Source organism: Rhinolophus hipposideros (genome assembly GCF_964194185.1).
Source record: "Rhinolophus hipposideros genome assembly, chromosome: 5".
Classification (NCBI taxonomy): domain Eukaryota; kingdom Metazoa; phylum Chordata; class Mammalia; order Chiroptera; family Rhinolophidae; genus Rhinolophus; species Rhinolophus hipposideros.
Genome location: NC_138051.1, coordinates 98256159 through 98274835, shown reverse-complemented (window position 1 = coordinate 98274835; position 18677 = coordinate 98256159). Strand labels below are relative to the sequence as shown.

Genomic DNA, 18677 nt, shown 5'->3' with positions numbered 1-18677 from the left:
ACCCTAAGATTTATATACACAGACATTTATTATTGTGGCATTTTCAATGATGAAATGCTAAAAACGAGCTAACTGTCCTAAAACTGGGGTACTGGTAAATAAATTATGGTATACCATGATACCACGTGATAGACTACTGTCCAACTATTTAAAATATTTCCAAAAAATATTTACCAAAGGGGAAATGCATGTATGTTAAATATAAAAGCCCAATACAAATGCACCGCACAATATCAAGTTTGTGAAAATGTTATACTTACACATGAAAAAATGAAAGGAACTATACCATGTTTTCTGTGATTATCCCTGCCCAGCAGGAACAATGCACATTTTTTTTAAGTGGTGGCTTTTATTTTTTTTCCAGTTATTGATACACAATTGACATACAACACTGTATAAGCTTAAAGAATATGGCATAATGGTCTGACTTACATATATTGTGAAATGATTACTGCAGTAAGTTCAGTTAATATCCTCAATGCTGTTTTTATTGTCTTCTTTATACCTTCTATGTTTTCATTCTTTACATTCAACATATACCACATTTAAATCAGAAAAAAAATGTTATTTTTTTAAAGAGAAAATTATTTCTAAGAGGATCTTTCCTTTTAGGCTCCGAAAGAGAAAACTCCACCTTTGATGAGGTACCACTGCCCTTCCCCTAATAACCCTGACGTCAGCGGGACGTGCTTTTCTCTAAGTTACCATCACATTATATAGCACTTCTGATGTACTGTGTTTCCCCAAAAATAAGACCTAGCTGGACAATCAGCTCAAATGCGTCTTTTGGAGCAAAACTTAATATAAGACCCTGTTTTATTTTACTATAATATACGACTGGGTCTTATATTATAATATGCCGGGTTTTATATTAAGTTTTGCTCCAAAAGATACATTAGAGCTGATTGTCTGGCTAGGTCTTATTTTCGGAGAAACACGGTAGTCATTCAATAACTCGGAGTCATCAAGCGTATAGTCTACGGCCAGGTTTAAACTTGGGTAGTACACATATTCCCCTCAAAGAGAAGAAATCTTTATGTGAAATAATGCCGATGTAATTTATTTTCATGTACAATTATAAAACTAGATCCAATTTTTTTGTTTACATAACTAGATATAAACAAATCTACCAAATAAGTAAATTTCAAAATGACATTACTTTAATAAAAGGATGAAGTTGCTCAAATTAAAATTCATTGTCCACAAGGTAAATATGGCAATGGCATTGGCCTAAAAACGAGTAGCTAGAACAACAGAAGAGCCTAGAGAGATACCCACAGAAGGCCCATTGCACTTACAGCGGGTCTTCCTAACATGACCTCTAAAGACATCTGGAGACGTGCTCCTCTGCCCCTGCAGCACGCAGTTCCAAACTGCACTTGGACCGATGCGTGCGTGAGCGCAGGCTAACGGCGATCAACAGGGCTGTATCTTATACTGTACCCTGTAACCACACTGCATTCTGAGTAACTCCAAGACTGATAGGGTGCCCTTGGCCCAGATGACGTAGTGCCCTGGCACATAACCAGACCTGCAAGATGCTGCTCTGGCCGAGCCTTCCATGCACAGGGCTGGTCCTGACAGGGGCGGGGAAGCTTTCTGAGGATTGGAGATGAGCCTCACTCAGAGGTTACCATCTGCAACCAGCACCCCTACAGAGGATTTTGGGATCCAGACGTTGGCAGTGCCATTCAACTTAGAAAACATGGCTGATATGTGTCATATATCTATGGATATAGACCAGTACCTGATCAGCAATTTTGGAGAAAAATGTAATTTTGAACTTTAGTTCATATTCCAGACAATTTAAAGAATGAATTTTTAAAGATTGATATATATGAAACAAAAACAACTTAATAATCAACCAAACTTCCAGAAGAATGCTATCCTAAACATAAGAAATGATGGAAAAATCACAAAGAAAATGACTATATGACATAAAAATTTCAAACTTCTACATATCGAATCTTTAAAAGATAAAAGGGAGAGTGGGAGAATGTTTACTGAAGAGACTGTTCCCAACAGACAAATGACTAAAGTATACAGAGGTATGTTGCATACTGTGTGTTTTGTTTTGTTTTGTTTTGCTTTGTAGTAAAGGGATGGAGAAAGAAGGGATCTAGTAAATTTTTGCAAACCTTTTAGGGATGGGCATTTGAGGGAGAGGGAGGTCTGGTTCTTTCTACCTCCTTATCCATATAATCCACTACCAGGCAATAGTAAGCCCTCAAAAAATGATTTCTGAATGAAGATATGAAAATACATTAAGGTCTGTTAGAAAAAGGGAAATAAGAATTCAGGCAATGATGAGAAAATAAAGAAAAAACAAGACGTAGCCTTAATTGTCTGAGTAATTTAATTTAACAGGACTTTTTTGCTAAAATGTGTGGACATGTGCCTCACGTGTTCAGCATATTTGTTTGAATGCCTCTCCAGTCTACGCCTCTCTGAGCCACTCCTTAAAAGGAGAGTTGGGAGACTACATTCCAGACCTGTATCAATAGGTCACATCTATGCACTCCCCTGAGATTTGTCTAACAAGTAAAATGATGCTCTTTTCATTCTAAAAATTCAGGATTGAACAAAAAGGAAAGTGTTTTTCATGGATGAACCAAATTGCTTAAAAATATCCAAATCAAATGGGTTGACAACAGACGTTAATGAATAGACCCCCTTGACACATTTAGGTCCACTTGCAAAAGCCAAGTACTTGAGGCCCATGGAAATATACATGCATAGATGTTCAACTATAAATAGTGTGCAATAAACCACTATCAATAAACTACATCAATAAACTATAAACCACGTCAGCAGTGTTTTTAAAAATCTGTGTAAAAAAAACAAATGACTTAAAGAAAAAAGAATAACTGAGTGACTCATTTTGGAAAAACAATTTAATCCAAAGGAATGAAACCTGAGAATGCTATCCTACGATTGTTGATCAAAAAATTAAATGTTCTAGTCAAGAGGACCAGATAAATGGTAATCTTTATCAAATAATTAAGGAAATCAATACAGGGGAAAGAAAGAAATATATAAAAAAGAGAGGAAAGCACCTGCTTCTAAAATCCTTTGCTTTACAGTAATGATCTGAACTAAACTGCCATTTTTTCAATTAATTATACATTAAAAGGAATTAAAGATTAATTCTTAAAATTATCTTGATTCCAGAGCTTTTTACTGATAGAGGCAACTTAGCATAGTTATGACAGAACACAAGAAAATAAGTGTTATTATCCTCACAGCTTCTGAAACCTGGCAGCTTCACTCTCCTCCAGAATTGAAAATCGACTCAAACTGCCCCTGAAAAGACAAACATCAGGGACTCTTATTTCCAGTAACCATGGACTAAGTAAACCAGAACAATCCTCCAGGTGAAGAGAACCAGAAAAGCAGAGGGGAAAAAACAGAATCAATATCTACTTACAGGTTTGGGGGAGGAAGGTACGTCAGGTCAGAGGCTCAGGAAGGAGAACTCAGTATTTGAAGCTACGTTTCTTGGGGGTGTCAGCCAATTCCAAAAGGAATGCTAAAAGCCGGCATTGGGCTGAGGAGTGAAGGTGCTGGTGAAGAGCTGAACACTAGGAGTAAAGGTGAACAGAATAGGCTGGCTCTCACAAGGGCTGCGCTCAGCCTAGAAACATCTCAATCCTTGAAACAGCATCGAAGTGACCCAGATTGTAATGCCCCATCTGCCTGACAGAGCAAATGTGATTATCTCTAGAAAAGAAAAGCATCACCTTAGGCCTTAAATTATTTCTACATACAATTTTGAAAATATGTCCAGTACACAATCAAAAAAACCAATCAAACAAAAAAATCAAAAACCAACAACTAGGCACATGAGAAGATAAGACAATATGAATGAAAACCAACAGAAACAGATACTGGACATAACTCACACATACTGCACAATCAGACAAACTTGAAGATAATTATACACACTATATTTAGGGAGATAAAAGACAAAATTAATAATTTTGGGAGATACCTGGAAACTATAAAAAGATAACCAAATGGCAAAATAATAATTTTGGGAGATACCTGGAAACTATAAAAAGATAACCAAATGGAAAATAAAGAATACAAAATATATAATAAATGAAATTAAAAACTCAATTGATAGATTTAATAGCAGATTATTCAGAACAGAAGAGAAAAAGTTAAGTGAGAAGATTACCAGAATGAAGGACAGAGAGACAGAGAATACAGGACTTCTTAAGAGACACAGAAGATATAGTGAAATGTTCTAACATGTATAATTGTAGTCCCAGAAGGAAGGTGAGAGAGAATGAGGCAGAAGCAGTATTTAAAATATTAATGACTGATGACTTCCCAAAATAATGAAAGACATGAAGCCACAGATTCAAGAAGCCCTAAAAAAATAAATAAATAAATAAATAAATAAATAAATAAATAAATAAATAAATAAAATAAAATTCCATAATAGGGACAGCATAGAAAAATTGCTAAAAACCAAAGACGAAGAAAACATTTTAAAAGCAGCCTGAGGAAAAGACTGACTACTCTCAAAGGAACGACTGACAAGTGACTTCTCAACAGAAACGATCCAAGTCAGAGATAATGAGATATGTCTAAAGTGCTAACAGGAAACACTAACAAACCGAGAGTTTTATAAATACTGAAAAGACCTTTCAAAATGGAGAAAAATGTTCTTAAGTTAGATTATGGTAATGGTTGCACAACTGAAAATACCAAAAACTTCTGAACTGCATACTTTAAGTGGGTAAATTTTATGGTACGTGAAGTATATCTCAATAAAGCTGTTTTGTTTTAAATGAGGGATAAATGACATTTGCAAACAAACACGGTAAGAATCTGTCACTAGCAGACCTGCACTAAGGACATCCTAACGGGTATTTTTCAGGTGGAAAGAAAATGACCCCAAAGGGAAAATGACGAAGGTGCCACTGCAGAGATGACCTTTTGGATTAACAGTGCTGAATAGATGGTGCTGGTAATAATATAACATTTGACCCCTTTTTCACAAGTTATACAAAAATCAATTCCAAGTGGACTGTAGATCTTAATCTGAAAGGCAAAACGGTAAGATTCCTCGATGTTATATAGCCTTACAAATAGAACTCTTACAAGTTAGGAAGAAAAAGGCACGTAAACCCCAAAAGAAAACTAGGAAAGACATTTGAACCGGCACTTTATAAAAGAGGGTACCAAATAAACATGAAAAGATATTCGACCTCATGAGTCAGCGAGAAACTGCAATTCAAAACCACGATGGGGCACCACTTCATACTCACCAGGATGGCTAACATTTAAGGCTGACAACACCACGTGGAGGCAGGGATGTGAAGCACAAGCACTCACACACTCGGGGGGGGGAGTGTAAATCTGCACAAATAGTTTAGCAACTTGGTACAGTATCATCTACTAAATTTCACGATATGTGTGTCTTTTGAGATAGAAATTCCACTGGGTCTATGTACCCAACAGAAAAGAATGCACTAGAAGACACGTAAGAGTAGTCATAACAGCATTATTATTAATAGCCAAAAGTTAGAAACAATTCAAATATGTACCAACACCGGAATGGATAAATGGTGGTATATTCATACAATGAAATACCAGAGGTCAATAAGAATGAACAGTAACAGCAGGAGAAAAGAATTTCAAAAACATCTCCAGTGAAAGACGCCAGACACAAAAGTATACTGCATTATTTCATTTATATAAAGTGCACAAAACAGGCAAAATGAAGCTAGGGACACTGTAATTTTTCTGGGATGTGTGTCTGGAAGGTAAAGTTGCGCAGAGACCGGAGACCAGCAGGTGATTAGCCCCCAGTGTCAGGCGGGAATTTCGGGCCCCCGGCTGCTGGTGACGCTGAATTTCTCGACCTGAAAACCAGCAGCCCCCGGCGGCGCCATGAATCAAGGACGGGACGATGCAGGTCGCGCACTTCGCTTAGTGCAAGAAGAAAGGACAGGGGGAGAGCGGGGAGAGGACGGAGCGCGCGGCTCCGCAGGGACGGCCCGCGGCTCCGCGGAGGCTTCGCCCGGGGCAGAGCCCGCGCGACGGCGGCTGCAGGGGCTCCGGGCCGGCCTCCCGTGGCCGGCCGCCACCGACCCGAGACTCGGCCACCACGCGGCCGGGCGCGGCCACACCTGCCGGGGGTCGGCCCCCCGCGCCCCCCGCCCACGAGGGCCCCCCTCCGCGCTCGACGCCCCCGCGCCTCCCCCGACCCACGGCCCGCCCGCGACGCCGCCCGCCGCTCCTTCCCCGCCCAGACGCCCGCGCGCCTCACCTCATTGTCGCTGCCGGGCGGGCGCGCGGGGCCGAGGGCGCGGTGCGGGGCGTTAGCGGGGGAGCCGGCCCCGGGCGCGGCGGCTCCGCGTCTCGCTGGGCTGCGGGGAGCAGCGCAGGCTCATCTTCTCCGGGCGGGCGTCCGGGCCGCTAGCTGCGGGGAAGGGCTGCGGCCGCGGCGCCTGACAGCTGGGCCCCGGCCCCTGCCATCTTGGCGGGCGCGTGCCCGGGCCGGCGTGTGCGCGCTGCGCCGGGGAAAGTGTCGGGGCGGGGACGGGGCGGGCGCCGCCGGGTCCGGCCGTCCTGAGAGCGCGCGCCCGCCCGACACTCGGGGCGGCGACCCCCGGGTCCGCTGACGGAGAGGCGGGAGGACCGGCTCCGCCCGACGGCCGACACGGAGGGTGAGGCCCTCCGCCTGCTGAGGGCAGTCCGCGCGCGTGCGCCCCTCAGCCGCGGCCGCCGAAGGGAGAGCGCGCGCCGCGGTCCAATCCCGACACAAAAGGCGCGGGGCCCCACAGCCGCGCCTCCGGGAGAGGGGATCCGGGAGCTGCGAGGGGCGGGGCCTTGGGAGGCGGGGCTGCAAGGGGCGGGGCGGAGCTGCGAGAAGCGGCGAGGGGGCGGGGCTTCGAGCGGAGGGCGAGCAGTGAGGGGCAGGGCCGCTGGGGAGGGGCGCACTTCGGGGGCGGATACGGGAGGGGCGGGACCGTAAAAGGTGAGACGGAGCCTTGGATGGGGCGGGGCCTAAAGGGAGCGGGCGTTGCGCCCGCAGGTGGAGAGCTGTGCACCCTCCCCGTGCTGGGCACCCCCTGCACTGATAGATGTCAATGCGTTAACGTCTACCTCTGTGTGGTGGCCAGAGAAGTCTCCCTACCCCCGGCCCTGCAGTGCGCCCCGCCTGTTCAGACTCGGGGCACCCTGGATCCCACAGGCGTCGAGGTCACTGACTACTGAACCCTTTCATTGCGACCGGGAGTCGCAGCTTTGGGACAATACCAACACCTGAAGGACCTCCCCCAGTCCAACAAGAGCCCCACCTACTGCCCCCAAACCACAGCTTGTGAAAAATCACGTTTACAACACACAGCACAAAGTAGGTCGTTCAGGTTTTCTCCGGTTGTTAAATCCCCAGCCTTTCTAAAATTTAGTGATCCTCACTGCTGGCTGGAAACCCTAAACCCTCAGGGTCTCGCTCCCCGTATTGAAGTAGACATAGTTCATTGTGCTTTCTCAATATTGCTCCCCTCCCTCTCTGTCACAGCAACATTGAAATCATATCTACCTTTTAAAAATTGGGTCTGAACAAGAGCATATCAATCATTTGGCAGTGCCTGGCATACAGTAGGTGGGCAGTGCAGGGTCGCTGATTTTTACTCCTGGCCCAGATTGAGAAGAGGCTCAGAGTTGCAGGGTTTTGCCCAAGATACAGGAAGTAGTGGAGACACTTCTCCAGCCAAGGTGTTTCTGACTCAGAATCCCAGTGTACGTCCATTCTCTTTTTCTGCAGTGGAACATCATTCTCACACATTGCAGGTTGGGTCTCTACATGCTTACCCTCCCTCATCATCCACTTGTCTTCAGAGTTCCTTAGTGACTGGTTGTCACATCTCCACTTTCCTTCCCCTATTTGTTTGGGCCTGCATCTTCAAACTCAAAAGGGCACCTGTAGCAGCCCCAGAGGTTTAGCCCCTCCTAACCTGATTTGTCTCTCTCTTCCAAGGGTCAACTTTGCTACAGAAGAGACTAGTTAGACCCTAAAAATGACTAAAATGGACAAGCCCCAGGTCACTTGGTGACGTCCAGGTGTGCTCTACACAGGCAGGAGTACTCCTGGTCAGTGCATATCAGAGTTCTGAGAAGACTCCCCCAGATATTGGCCTGTTTCTCCCAGCCTGGTATGTTGAAGCATGTGGCCCACTCTAACCTACATACAGATCAGGCACTTTCCCTGCTGCCTTGGAGTCTGATAACTTGCTACTATCCTGTAACTGGAAGAAGGTTTGCTGGGAAATGTTAATGGCAGATTTGCTATAGAACACTAGTACCAAAGGTGGGGGGCACATACGCTATCAACCTTTCCTGTTAACTGCCAATTCCCTAGACCAATAAGGACTTTCAAATTCCTTTTAGGCAGGATCAGAGAATATTGATGCTAGAAGGGACCTGCAAATCCTTCTCTCCGTGAAGGGTAGGAGGCAGGGTAAGGGGTACAGAACACAGAAGGGGAAAGTGGCCCAACCAACGTTACTCAGTGAATTCATGAAATTAGCTGCGTCAGGCTCCTGGTGAGGTACTTTCTTGCATCTGATGTTGGTTTCTCAAAGGGTATTATGCATAGCAGGAAGAGGCAAGGAGGACACAGGGAGCGGCCACTTGCGCCCGAAGCTGAGCTGAGCCCCTCTTCCCCGTGAATGGGTGTTGGTCTTTGTCTAACCAGCCCAGGGAAGCTTGGGAAAGCAGAGATTCACACTTTAATCCAGCTTGCAGACCTGAGTCTCCATTCTCATCCATCCAACAGATGGGATTCCTAAATCCGTCTTGCAGGCTCTGCTGAGGGTCAGCACAAAGTAAGCCCCCGAAAAGCAGCCTTTCCGCCCTTATCCAGCACCCTCCCTTTCACTTCACCCCCCCTTTCCCTTAACTGTGCATCTTTTCTGTTTAGCATGTTTCCCATTTACTGAATAAAGGCTTTATTCCTTAAAAAGTACATGAATTCATGTTTTCCATTCTTTTGATACAAAGAAAATCAAACATTTTGGGGCATATGTGGCCCCAGATTATTTGTTTCTGGAGGTCACCAGTCCTTGGATTTGAAAAGATTGTTCACTGAAGTCAGCGACTTGATGACACGATGTATGTGGGTGCAGGACACGTGGCCAGGCTGAGTACTCCTGGCCTGCATTTCCCATTCATGAGGGAGGCAGGAAGATGGGCTTTCTGCTGTCTGCTGAAGCCGGGATAGTCAGAGAGCCACAGACACATAAGAGAGCTAGAAAGTCCTTGAAGGGTATCTCATCCAACCTTGTTGTGCAGAGGGTTTCTGAAACACAGGCTCCCTCAAGACCACACAGGCCAGTGAGATGAAGAGCTGAATGACCTGAGTTTCTGCAGACGCCAAGGCCCAGATTGGCCCACGCCATACCATGCTCTGTCACTGTTTCTTCAAGTTTTGGGGGCAGGGGGGTCACTGCTGAGGAACCAACCCCATGGACCATCTACTCCATTACTTGGCGTTACCAAAACAAACCGCACTGACCACAAATAAGCAAAAGAAACACAGTTGCTTTTGATGATTCACCAATGAGACCATGTTTGGTTTATATTAACTGGCTTATATTCTATATAATATATATTATGTATAACATATAATATATATTATATTTTATATTAACTGTCTGGTTTATATTAACTGGCTTATATGTAATATATAATATAATATATATTACATATTAACTGTCTGGTTTATATTAACTGGAAGAAGGTTTGCTGGGAAATGTTAATGGCAGATTTGCTATAGAACACTAGTACCAAAGGTGGGGGGCACATACCCTATCAACCTTTCCTGTTAACTACCAATTAGTTATGGCTAATTAGTTAAGCTTCCTAGATATGACACCCAAAGCCCAAATAAAGGAAAAAAACAGATAAATTGGACTTCATCAATATAAAAAGTTACATTGCTAATTCATGCCAGAAACTGAAGGGAAGACATGAGTCTTCAAAGGGAAGACACAGATGTCTCAGGGGGCTCAGGGACCACCTGTGACCCCGCATCCCTTTTTTGAAAATCCTCACTCACACCATTTATCTCATTGACCAATTTAGTTATCACCAAAAGTTGTTTTTCTGCAATACAACACAATTAGCATTCATTCAATCATTCATTCATTCATTCATTCATTCATTCATTCATTCATTCATTCATTCATTGTTTATTGAGCACCTATACTCACTGCCTCCTCTCACGCCCAGTACACGGCCTCAGTCTACCTGGCAAATCATCTTCAACCCCCACGCATGTGACCTGTCCCCTGGAACCCTGAGCAGCCCTCCCCCAGGGCTGCAGGTGCCATTCTCCACACTGCTTTGGGGCTTTGGGCTCAGCTCATCACACCCTATTGGGATGGTCTTAGTTGCTGGCTCTACCACTAGACTGTGAACTTCATGAGGGCAGCAAGTGTATTTTATTCCTTTGTCCCCTGTGCTGGTTATAGCACAGCACTGAAGGGACCCTGCTGAAGCGTTGTCTTCATCCAAGCAGTGCCAGCCTGTGTGTGCAGGCATTACATTTGGAAACGAAAGCTCCTGTGTGTATTCTGGTTCCTCCAGCCGCCATTTTGCCTTCTTTATACTTGAGGATGGTTCACAGCTGGAGCTGCTCATTTGACTCCACCTCAAGGGCTCCTGGGCTCAAAAAGCAACTCTCCTTGAGATTATGTTTCACCAGCTTTGAAGGTTCAGGATGGGGAACTCTTGGGAGAGGGCCCTGTTGGGGTCACACTGAGGATGACTCCAGCTTCCTGCGAGAGTAACTCCTGGACCTGGACCAATCAAAGGGAAACTTGGCCCGATATGGAATGGAGGGGACTTTGGGTACCCACCCGGCAGAGGGCAACTTCTTAGTGCCACTGTTTGCAATGGGAGAAGCAGGACTGAGTGCCCAGGCTGGAGCAGGCCTGCCTTTCTGGAAAAGCCTGGAGCCACACATCCTGCTGTCTCAGGTTGCCTGACATCACCACTTAATGGGTCTTAACGTTCCCACTTAATTAAGAAAACCAAGCCAAGTGCATCCCTCAGGCCAGCCTAGCCAGGAATCCGAAAGAGCAGCTGACCCCTTTCCCTGTGCCCCAGGACTTTGGAAAGGGATGCCCCACCCAGCTCCTCCCTGGAAAGCCCATCCTCCCTCCCACATTCCCAGCCCCAGTCATCAGGTCCCAGCACAGGGGGCTGTTCACCATCAGCCCTGGGCAAGAACTTCTGGGTTACTTATTCCTTTTGGCTGTTTCACACCTGCCTCGGAGACCCTGACAGCCAGACCTCTGAACATGGGGCTGGGAGGCCTCTATTCTGAATGTGTGAATAGATCAAATGAAAAAAATTCCTTCACAAAGCAGAGTAAAAAAGAAATAAATGGAAAAATGAGACACATGAGTAACAGATACAAGAGACCTAACTTCTCAATAATAGGAGTTTCAAAGGGGGTGAAGGAGGAGAAGCCATAATTGAGGACAAAATAAAGTTTTTAAGTCAAAAGAACTCACCAGAAGACTGGCTATTTTCCCCTAAGATGAGAAACAAGACAAGGTTATTTATTTTCACCATTGTTTTTCAATATTGTACTGGAGGTTCTAGTCAGGGCAATTAGGCAAAAAAGGAAAGGAAAGGCATTCCCGTTAGAAAACAAGAAGTACAACTATCTCTATTTGCAGATGACGTGACCCTGTGTATAGAAAATCCTAACAAATCTACTAAAAATGATTTAAATGAATAAACAAGTTTAGTAAGGTTGCAGGATACAAGATCAATATACAAGAATTAATTGTATTTTTCTACACTTGCTTTGAACTATCTGAAAACGAAAGTAAGAAAACAATTTTATTTTGTAACATGAAAAAGAATAAAATACTTGGGAATGAATTTAACCAAAGAAGTGTGAGACTTCTACACTGAAAACTACAAAACATCCTGGAAAGAAATTAAAGACCTAAATAAACGGAAAGACCCATTCCTGGCCTGGGGGTTTTAACGTTGGTAACATGAGGATAGTCCCACAGTGGGTCTACAGATTCAATTCAATCCCTGTCGAAAGCCTAGCTGCCATTTTTCTTTCCTTTCCAAAAATTAGCCAGCTGATCTTAAAATTCATCTGGAAATGCAAAGGGCCTAGAATACCCAAAGCAAGCTTGAAAAAGAAAAAGAAAATTGGAGGAGACATATTTCCTGATTTCAAAATTTATTGAACAGCAATAGTAATGAAGACAGTGTGATCCTGGCATAAGGATAGATATATAGACTGATGGAATAAAATTGAGAGTCCAGAAATAAGCCCTTACATTTATAGTTGAGGTTTAACAAAGGTATCAAGATAATTCAGTGGAGGAAAAAACAGTCTTCAGTAAATGATGCTGGGACAGCTAGATAAACACATGCAAAAAAAAGAAGTTGGACCCTTCTTTGTATCAAAACAAAAGTTACCTCCAAACGGATCAGAGTCCTAAATGTAACAGCGAAAACTATAAAACTCGGAGAAGAAAACTTGTGTAAATCTTCATAACCCTGGGATAGGCAAAGGCTTCCTAGATATGACACCCAAAGCCCAAATAACTAAACGAAAAAAACAGGTAAATTGGACTTCATCAATATTAAAAAACTTTTGCTGCAAATAACACCATCAAAGTGAACAATCCACAGAATGAAAGAAAACAGCAAATTATGTATCTGAAAAGGGTATCCAGAATATATAATGAATTCTTACAACTCAATAATACACATAAGCTAATTAAAAAGTGGGCAAAGGATCTGAATAGAAATTTCTCCAAGATGTACAAGTGACCCACAAGCACGTAAAGAGATGCTGACCATCACTAGCTACCAGGGAAATGCAAATCAAAAACTGCAATAAGATGCCCCTTCATGCCCACTGGGGTGGCTCTAAACGTAATTCTACCTGAAATTTCCCTTTGCCGTGGGACCAACATATAATTACAAGGCTATTATAGCAGTTTTATTTCAATACATTGTAGCATCTACATGGAACGGATGCTTTTCTTTAGAAACAAATAGGTAGAAATGCTGGTAATAGAACTTAAATTGGACTGAACCCTAAAACCAAACTGATAGTTGTGGGCACGTGGGTGGTAAGCACTGGGGAAACCAGCCAGCCCTGGGACCAACTTGGAGAAATGTTATATATTGTGACTGTGAATGGCCAAGCAGGCTGTTGGCAAAACAGCAGGTGGGCAGTCATCTGGAGACAGGGCTAGTAGCCTGGCAGGTGACCTTGCTCTGTCACCACTCACCTTGCTGGGTCTGGCCTTTGATGAGATGCATTCTAGGTGATAGACTTTGGTGCCCTTGGAGCAGCTGGAGGTGCCCGGGATGGAGTGGGGTGTTGAGGGGAAGGGAGTGGGTGCGAGGGTACAACGAACACAGGACGAGAGTATTTCTGGTCACCTCTACCCGCCTGCTTCAGTCCAAGCAGCGGCATTCTCAACCATATCATAGAGTGGATTTTCCTGCAAGATTTTATCTGAAGGAAGTTGTTGCTGCTAAAACAAAGTTTGAAAGCCATCCCCCAAGTTGCTTTCAGCACTGATCTTTTCGTAACACTCACAGTTCATTGGTGTTCCTTTCATAACTTTCTGGTCTGTTGGAATTTTGAAGAAGTTCGTAATGTGTGCATGCGCGCGCTTTCCTTCTTTAACAAAACCACTGCTTAATTTGGAACATAATTTAAACTTGCTTTTCCCAAATGACATAGAAGTAGGCTAGCGCGCAGCGGCTGATGGACCGGTGGCGGGTAGACAGTTTCTGCACACACGCCTGACTTTCTCTGCTGAGAATGATGAGGTTTACAGCCTTTAGGTAAAAATAGCTTGCTGCAGCTTCCGCCAGGAAGACACTTAGAGAGGGAAAGAGGATTCATTTGCTAAAAAAGAAAATGGTTCCCAAATTGCTAACATAATTTTGGAATTCATTTTTGCAAAATGTATCAGGGGACAGAAAGACGTTTCTGCCCTCTGATTCAGTAATTCCACTTGTGGGCATTTGCCCTAAAGAAGTAAATCTAACTATAAAAAAAGCTCAGTGGACAAAGCGGTTCTTGGCGGTATCGTTGGCAAAAGTGAAACAGTGGAAGCAGGAAAACATACTCAGGCTTAAGGGCAAAGGTTTAGGAATCTAATACAACATTCTTAAATACACGTGGATGCTCCCCTTGCCGCTCACAGCTCATTCATCCGCATATCTACCTCACACTTAAACTGATCACCGGTCCGTGCGAAGTGCTGGAGAAAGAAGAGTAGACAAGCAGCAGGGCACTCATGCCCCAGGGAACTTATGGACATAAGGGCTACACGCAAGTAAACCAATGCTTACAATTCCATGTGAGAAGGGAAGTACAGTAAGAGAGACCAGAATCCCCAACAGGCACTCAGGGAAGGCTTCCTGGAGGAAGCAACTTTTAAACTGAGTTATGAAAGTTATGGTAATTGGCAATGGAAAATGGGAGGAAGAATATTAAGGCAGAGAATGCGTGTAAGGGCTGAGTGGTGACAGAGAGCGGGCTGTAGTGTGGGGACAGACAGCGCAGCAGACAAAGCAGAGGAAAGTGGGAAAGGAACAGGAGCCCACTGAACAGATCCCATGTTCTATATGAAGGAGCTTTCTCTAAAAGCCACTGACTGCCTGCCGTGGCCACAGCCAGGCCAGCAGGGAGGGTGGGCAGCCCGGGCAGAGGCAGCGCAGATCGGGAGACGAGCCTTGAGTCCTGGAGAGGCAGAATGGCGCAGTGAGTGAGTGTGAACACTGGAACCTGCCTCTGTGGGTTCCAGTCTCGATTTCCTCAATGTGTGGCTCTTAGCCAGTTAACTTAGCAAGTTAAAGAGCATTGTGGACAAGAAGCCTTGTCATAGGTTGTTGAGAGTCGCCATGTGTAAGGCACTTCCAATGCCTGGCGTGGTGTAAGTGCTACTGGAGTTGTTACTGTTACGGGCAGTGAGTCAAAGAAAGGGGTCAAGAGGGACGCCCCAGTTGGCCTGGGCAACCGGGAGGACGGAGTGCAGGGCATGGGGGAGAAGCGGATGCATTTGGTTTGGGGCGTAAGATTGCGGTACCAGGAGACAGGCAGGTATGAAACTAAGGGAGCTGAGTCAAAGGTAGGGATTTGGGCCTTACCAGGGTTGAAGAGGTGACCGAGACCCTGGGAGCTGATGAGATAGTGGGGGGAGAAGGGGTACAGAGGCCCAGGAGAAGGTCTACAGAGCACCGAGAGTTAAGTGACAGACCAGGGACATTCTCTTTTTAATGGGAAAGCATTGAGCCTGCTTAGATGTTGGTGGAAGGAGCCTGGGACCTGGGAGGAGCACACTGGGGACAAATGCCCCCAGTAAGGGCGGCCTTCATATTTTTCTTACCATCACCATCAAGATGAGAGGATTGGACAAGGAGTAATGACACTAATCATAGCAGCCTATCATGCCGCCAACAGGAGTTATTTATAACGAGGTTATAATGACACGGAAAAATGCTTATGAAGTTATATGAAAAAGCAATATGAAGCATTGTATATGCAATATGTTAACTATGGAAATATATCCAAAAATGTACTAGTACAAAAACAAAGCAGGAAGGAAATGCGCTAAGAAGTAATCGTCTTATTTCTGGGTGGTAGGGATATGCCAGGGCTTCCTCCTGAATTTTCTGTATTGAGTATGTACATTAAAAACTCCAGCACACTTTATTTTATAAAAAGAAATAAACTAGGGTGGCCGGGGGCTGTCCCTGCCAAGATCACAGTGACCTTGGGCAAATGCCTGTTTCTCCAGGGGCTTTGGTTTCTACGTCTGGGGGTGGAGGGGTTGGCTGGGTTTCTACGTCTATGGGTAGGGGCTGAACAAAACAGTGCTGTGTCAACATGTGCTCCTGGAGATTCTGCCTTGTAGAGATGTCCCAGGAAGGAAAGGCTGTGTGGTCAGACAGCCTTGGGGACTCTGTGCACTCACAATCTGTGCTCTACATCCGTGAGGACTCCCCCAGAAGGCCACAAGTCTCAGACACTCTACTCTTTGCTCAAAGGCCACCTTCCCCAAGTACCCAGGCTCAAGTAGCCTCTGTCACCACCGGCCCCTCCCTGCCTATCTCTAGCAAGAACTGTCGTATCTTTGGTCCTAGGATTATTAGATAGGTTAAGGGTCTCAAGGTCTCTGAGGTTCTTACTAAATGTTATTCTTGCTCAATGTTAAAATGTAGCACAGTATTTTGCAGAAACAGCTGTAACTGGATAAATTCAGCCAACTGCAAAGAGGAAATCAACACATAATTAATCAAATAGTGCATATGAGCAATGGCTAAGCCTCCCTTCCGGGAGATAGAGCTTTGGATGTGAATCCTGTCTTCTACTTCCTGCAAGTACACAAAATTACCTAAGGACAACCTCATCTTTTTCTTGAAGAGAACACCTAACACAGCGAACCCCTTGAGTTTGGTAACACGATGGTGCCCGGCTCAGAGGAAGGAATGCTGCTTACTGGATGGATGGACGAATGGATGGATGGATGGATGGATGGATGGATGGATGCAATGGTCTTGCTGGACTCACATTAATGTATTACAACTCTAAGAAAGAGCCACACTAAAAACCCTGCGAAAACCTGTTTAACTCAGCAGCTCCCAAACCCAGGGCCTATTAACACCTTGTGGAATCCTGTTCCACACGCTGGGAAATACTCCTCCAAGATGACCCCCAAGTTCCCCTGCAGCTCTACCATTGTACGGGGCGTTCAGACAACCGTCCCTGCTGTGGACGGCGGCCAGAGTACCTGGAGGGAGGTGAGCTGGGGAGCTGCTTGGCTGCACTCCTGGTCTCCAGATCTCTCCGTCTGGCTGTCTCGAGCATGCTGGGTCTTTCCCTCCACTGCTCCTGGCTGATGCCTGAGCCTGGCAAGGAGACCCTCAGAAGTGAACACGCCAGAACAGGGGGAAGCCTTTCCTGCAGTGTCTTGAGTGTCTGAAAATGCTTTCACATTGGCTCGAGGCCATGGACCTGCAAAGATGAAAGGTGAAGACTGGGCAACCTGAGGCCCCTGAGGCCAGGAGCACAGCGGTGCTGTCTGGCGTCTCCCAGGGCTTGTTTCAAATACAGGTGACGAGCTGATGCTGTGGTCTAAACCTGCCACTTCTGTGAGAATCGGAGTAACATAAACCGAAAGAAGCCGCATGAAAACAGGCACACTGGGCAGTCCCACGGGTGTATGTGGGGGCGGGCAGTGCCCTGGGTGGTGACTCTCCCAGCCCACTCTCCTTTCCGTAGTCGTGGCTCTGAGAGGACTAGGGGTAATCTAAAAGATGCAGAAGCCCATCTGGCCAAAGGAATCTCACAGACCTCGTCACATCAGCCTGGCTGTGGCACGGAGGCTGGCAATTTCCAACGCAGGCCTGATAAGGAGGGAGAAATTGCCTTCAAATGTTCAAAGTTGAATGTTATAAGCAAATTATTTTTTCTAGTGTTCCCCATCCTATCCCTCCCATCGCCATGGCAACTCACCTAATAAAAGGAACGGGGGGGGGGGGGGTTAGGTTTTGGGTCCTCCCTTGTCCAGGGCCTGGCTGGTCCCATTGTCACAGGATGTCATCACTGCACCCTGACGGTCTCTAGTTAGATTTTATATATCAGTGGGGCAGAGTGCTATAGAGGAAAGAGGGACATAGTCTAAAGAAAAGCCCTAATGTGCCTATTCCCACCACTCAGAATTTGCCCTTACAGCCCTTCCTGGTGGAAACCGGAGGGAGAGGAAGAAATGGAGAATCAGTCGGCGTCCGAATTGCCTTTCACAGCGTTTCCCCAAGAGGACATGCCACGGAATGCTGATCCACAGACAATCATTAGTGTCTTGGGAGCAAAAGTGCCCAACGGCCAAGTTTGGGCACTTCTAGGACATGTCAGTGTAAACAGGGCTCTTTATTACAGAACTTTGCAATGCCGTTACAGACAGCCTGCTTTCGAGTCTCTACATACTACGTGATGTGTAGTGTCTGGCACTTTCGAAAGTTACCTGGAAACCCTGTTAGCAGGAGATTGGGAAAACAGCCCCTCCCTTGTCACTCTCCACAGCCAGGCTAAGAGCGAATGTGGCTACAGGCTACTGGGAAGAAGAGGCCGGGCTCTGTGGGCTGGAAGCTGCCAGCCTCTGGGGTCTCTCGTTCCAGCACAACCCCGGAGGTTCCAGGTCTTGTCTGCCCCACAGGAGTGAGTGGAAGTGCGAGGCCCTTGCTTGCTCTGTTAATGAGCAAGTGAGTGAACACTGAACACCCTCAGGCGGATACGGGGCTCTTTAAAGAATTTCATTTAAATGTGGGCAAGTATGAAGATAGCAACATTGGTTTATATACATATCCTTTTCCCATTATTGAGCTTAAAAAATAGTGGAAGTATATAGATATAAAGGTAGATCTTGTAAGTCAATAATGGGTCCCTTTCCCTTCCCTAATCTGGTTATTGTCTCGATTGTTAATTTCAAAATGACTATTTCTGCCAGTATTTACATAACAAAGTAAACTAACAACTGGGTATGGTAATTAAGCGGAATTCCTTACAGTTATCTAATCTGATGCATGTTTACACACCATATGCAAATTATAGTTCCCAGGTGAGAAAAGAAATCTGTATATGAAACAGAATA

General features: G+C 45.3%; 1 protein-coding gene across 2 annotated transcripts in view; it reads right to left on the bottom strand.

Moving 5' to 3' along the window:
• EVL (Enah/Vasp-like) overlaps positions 1-6804 on the bottom strand; it is a 139383-nt gene extending 132579 nt beyond the window's left edge. The window contains exon 1 of one of the 2 annotated variants that reach the window (XM_081048437.1): positions 6284-6804. In XM_081048437.1, the coding sequence (XP_080904563.1) occupies positions 6284-6288 (5 nt within the window). In that variant the 5' untranslated portion in view covers positions 6289-6804. The remainder of the gene's footprint in view (positions 1-6283) is intronic. The other variant, XM_081048440.1, reaches the window with a different exon arrangement.
• Positions 6805-18677: the final 11873 nt, after the last annotated feature.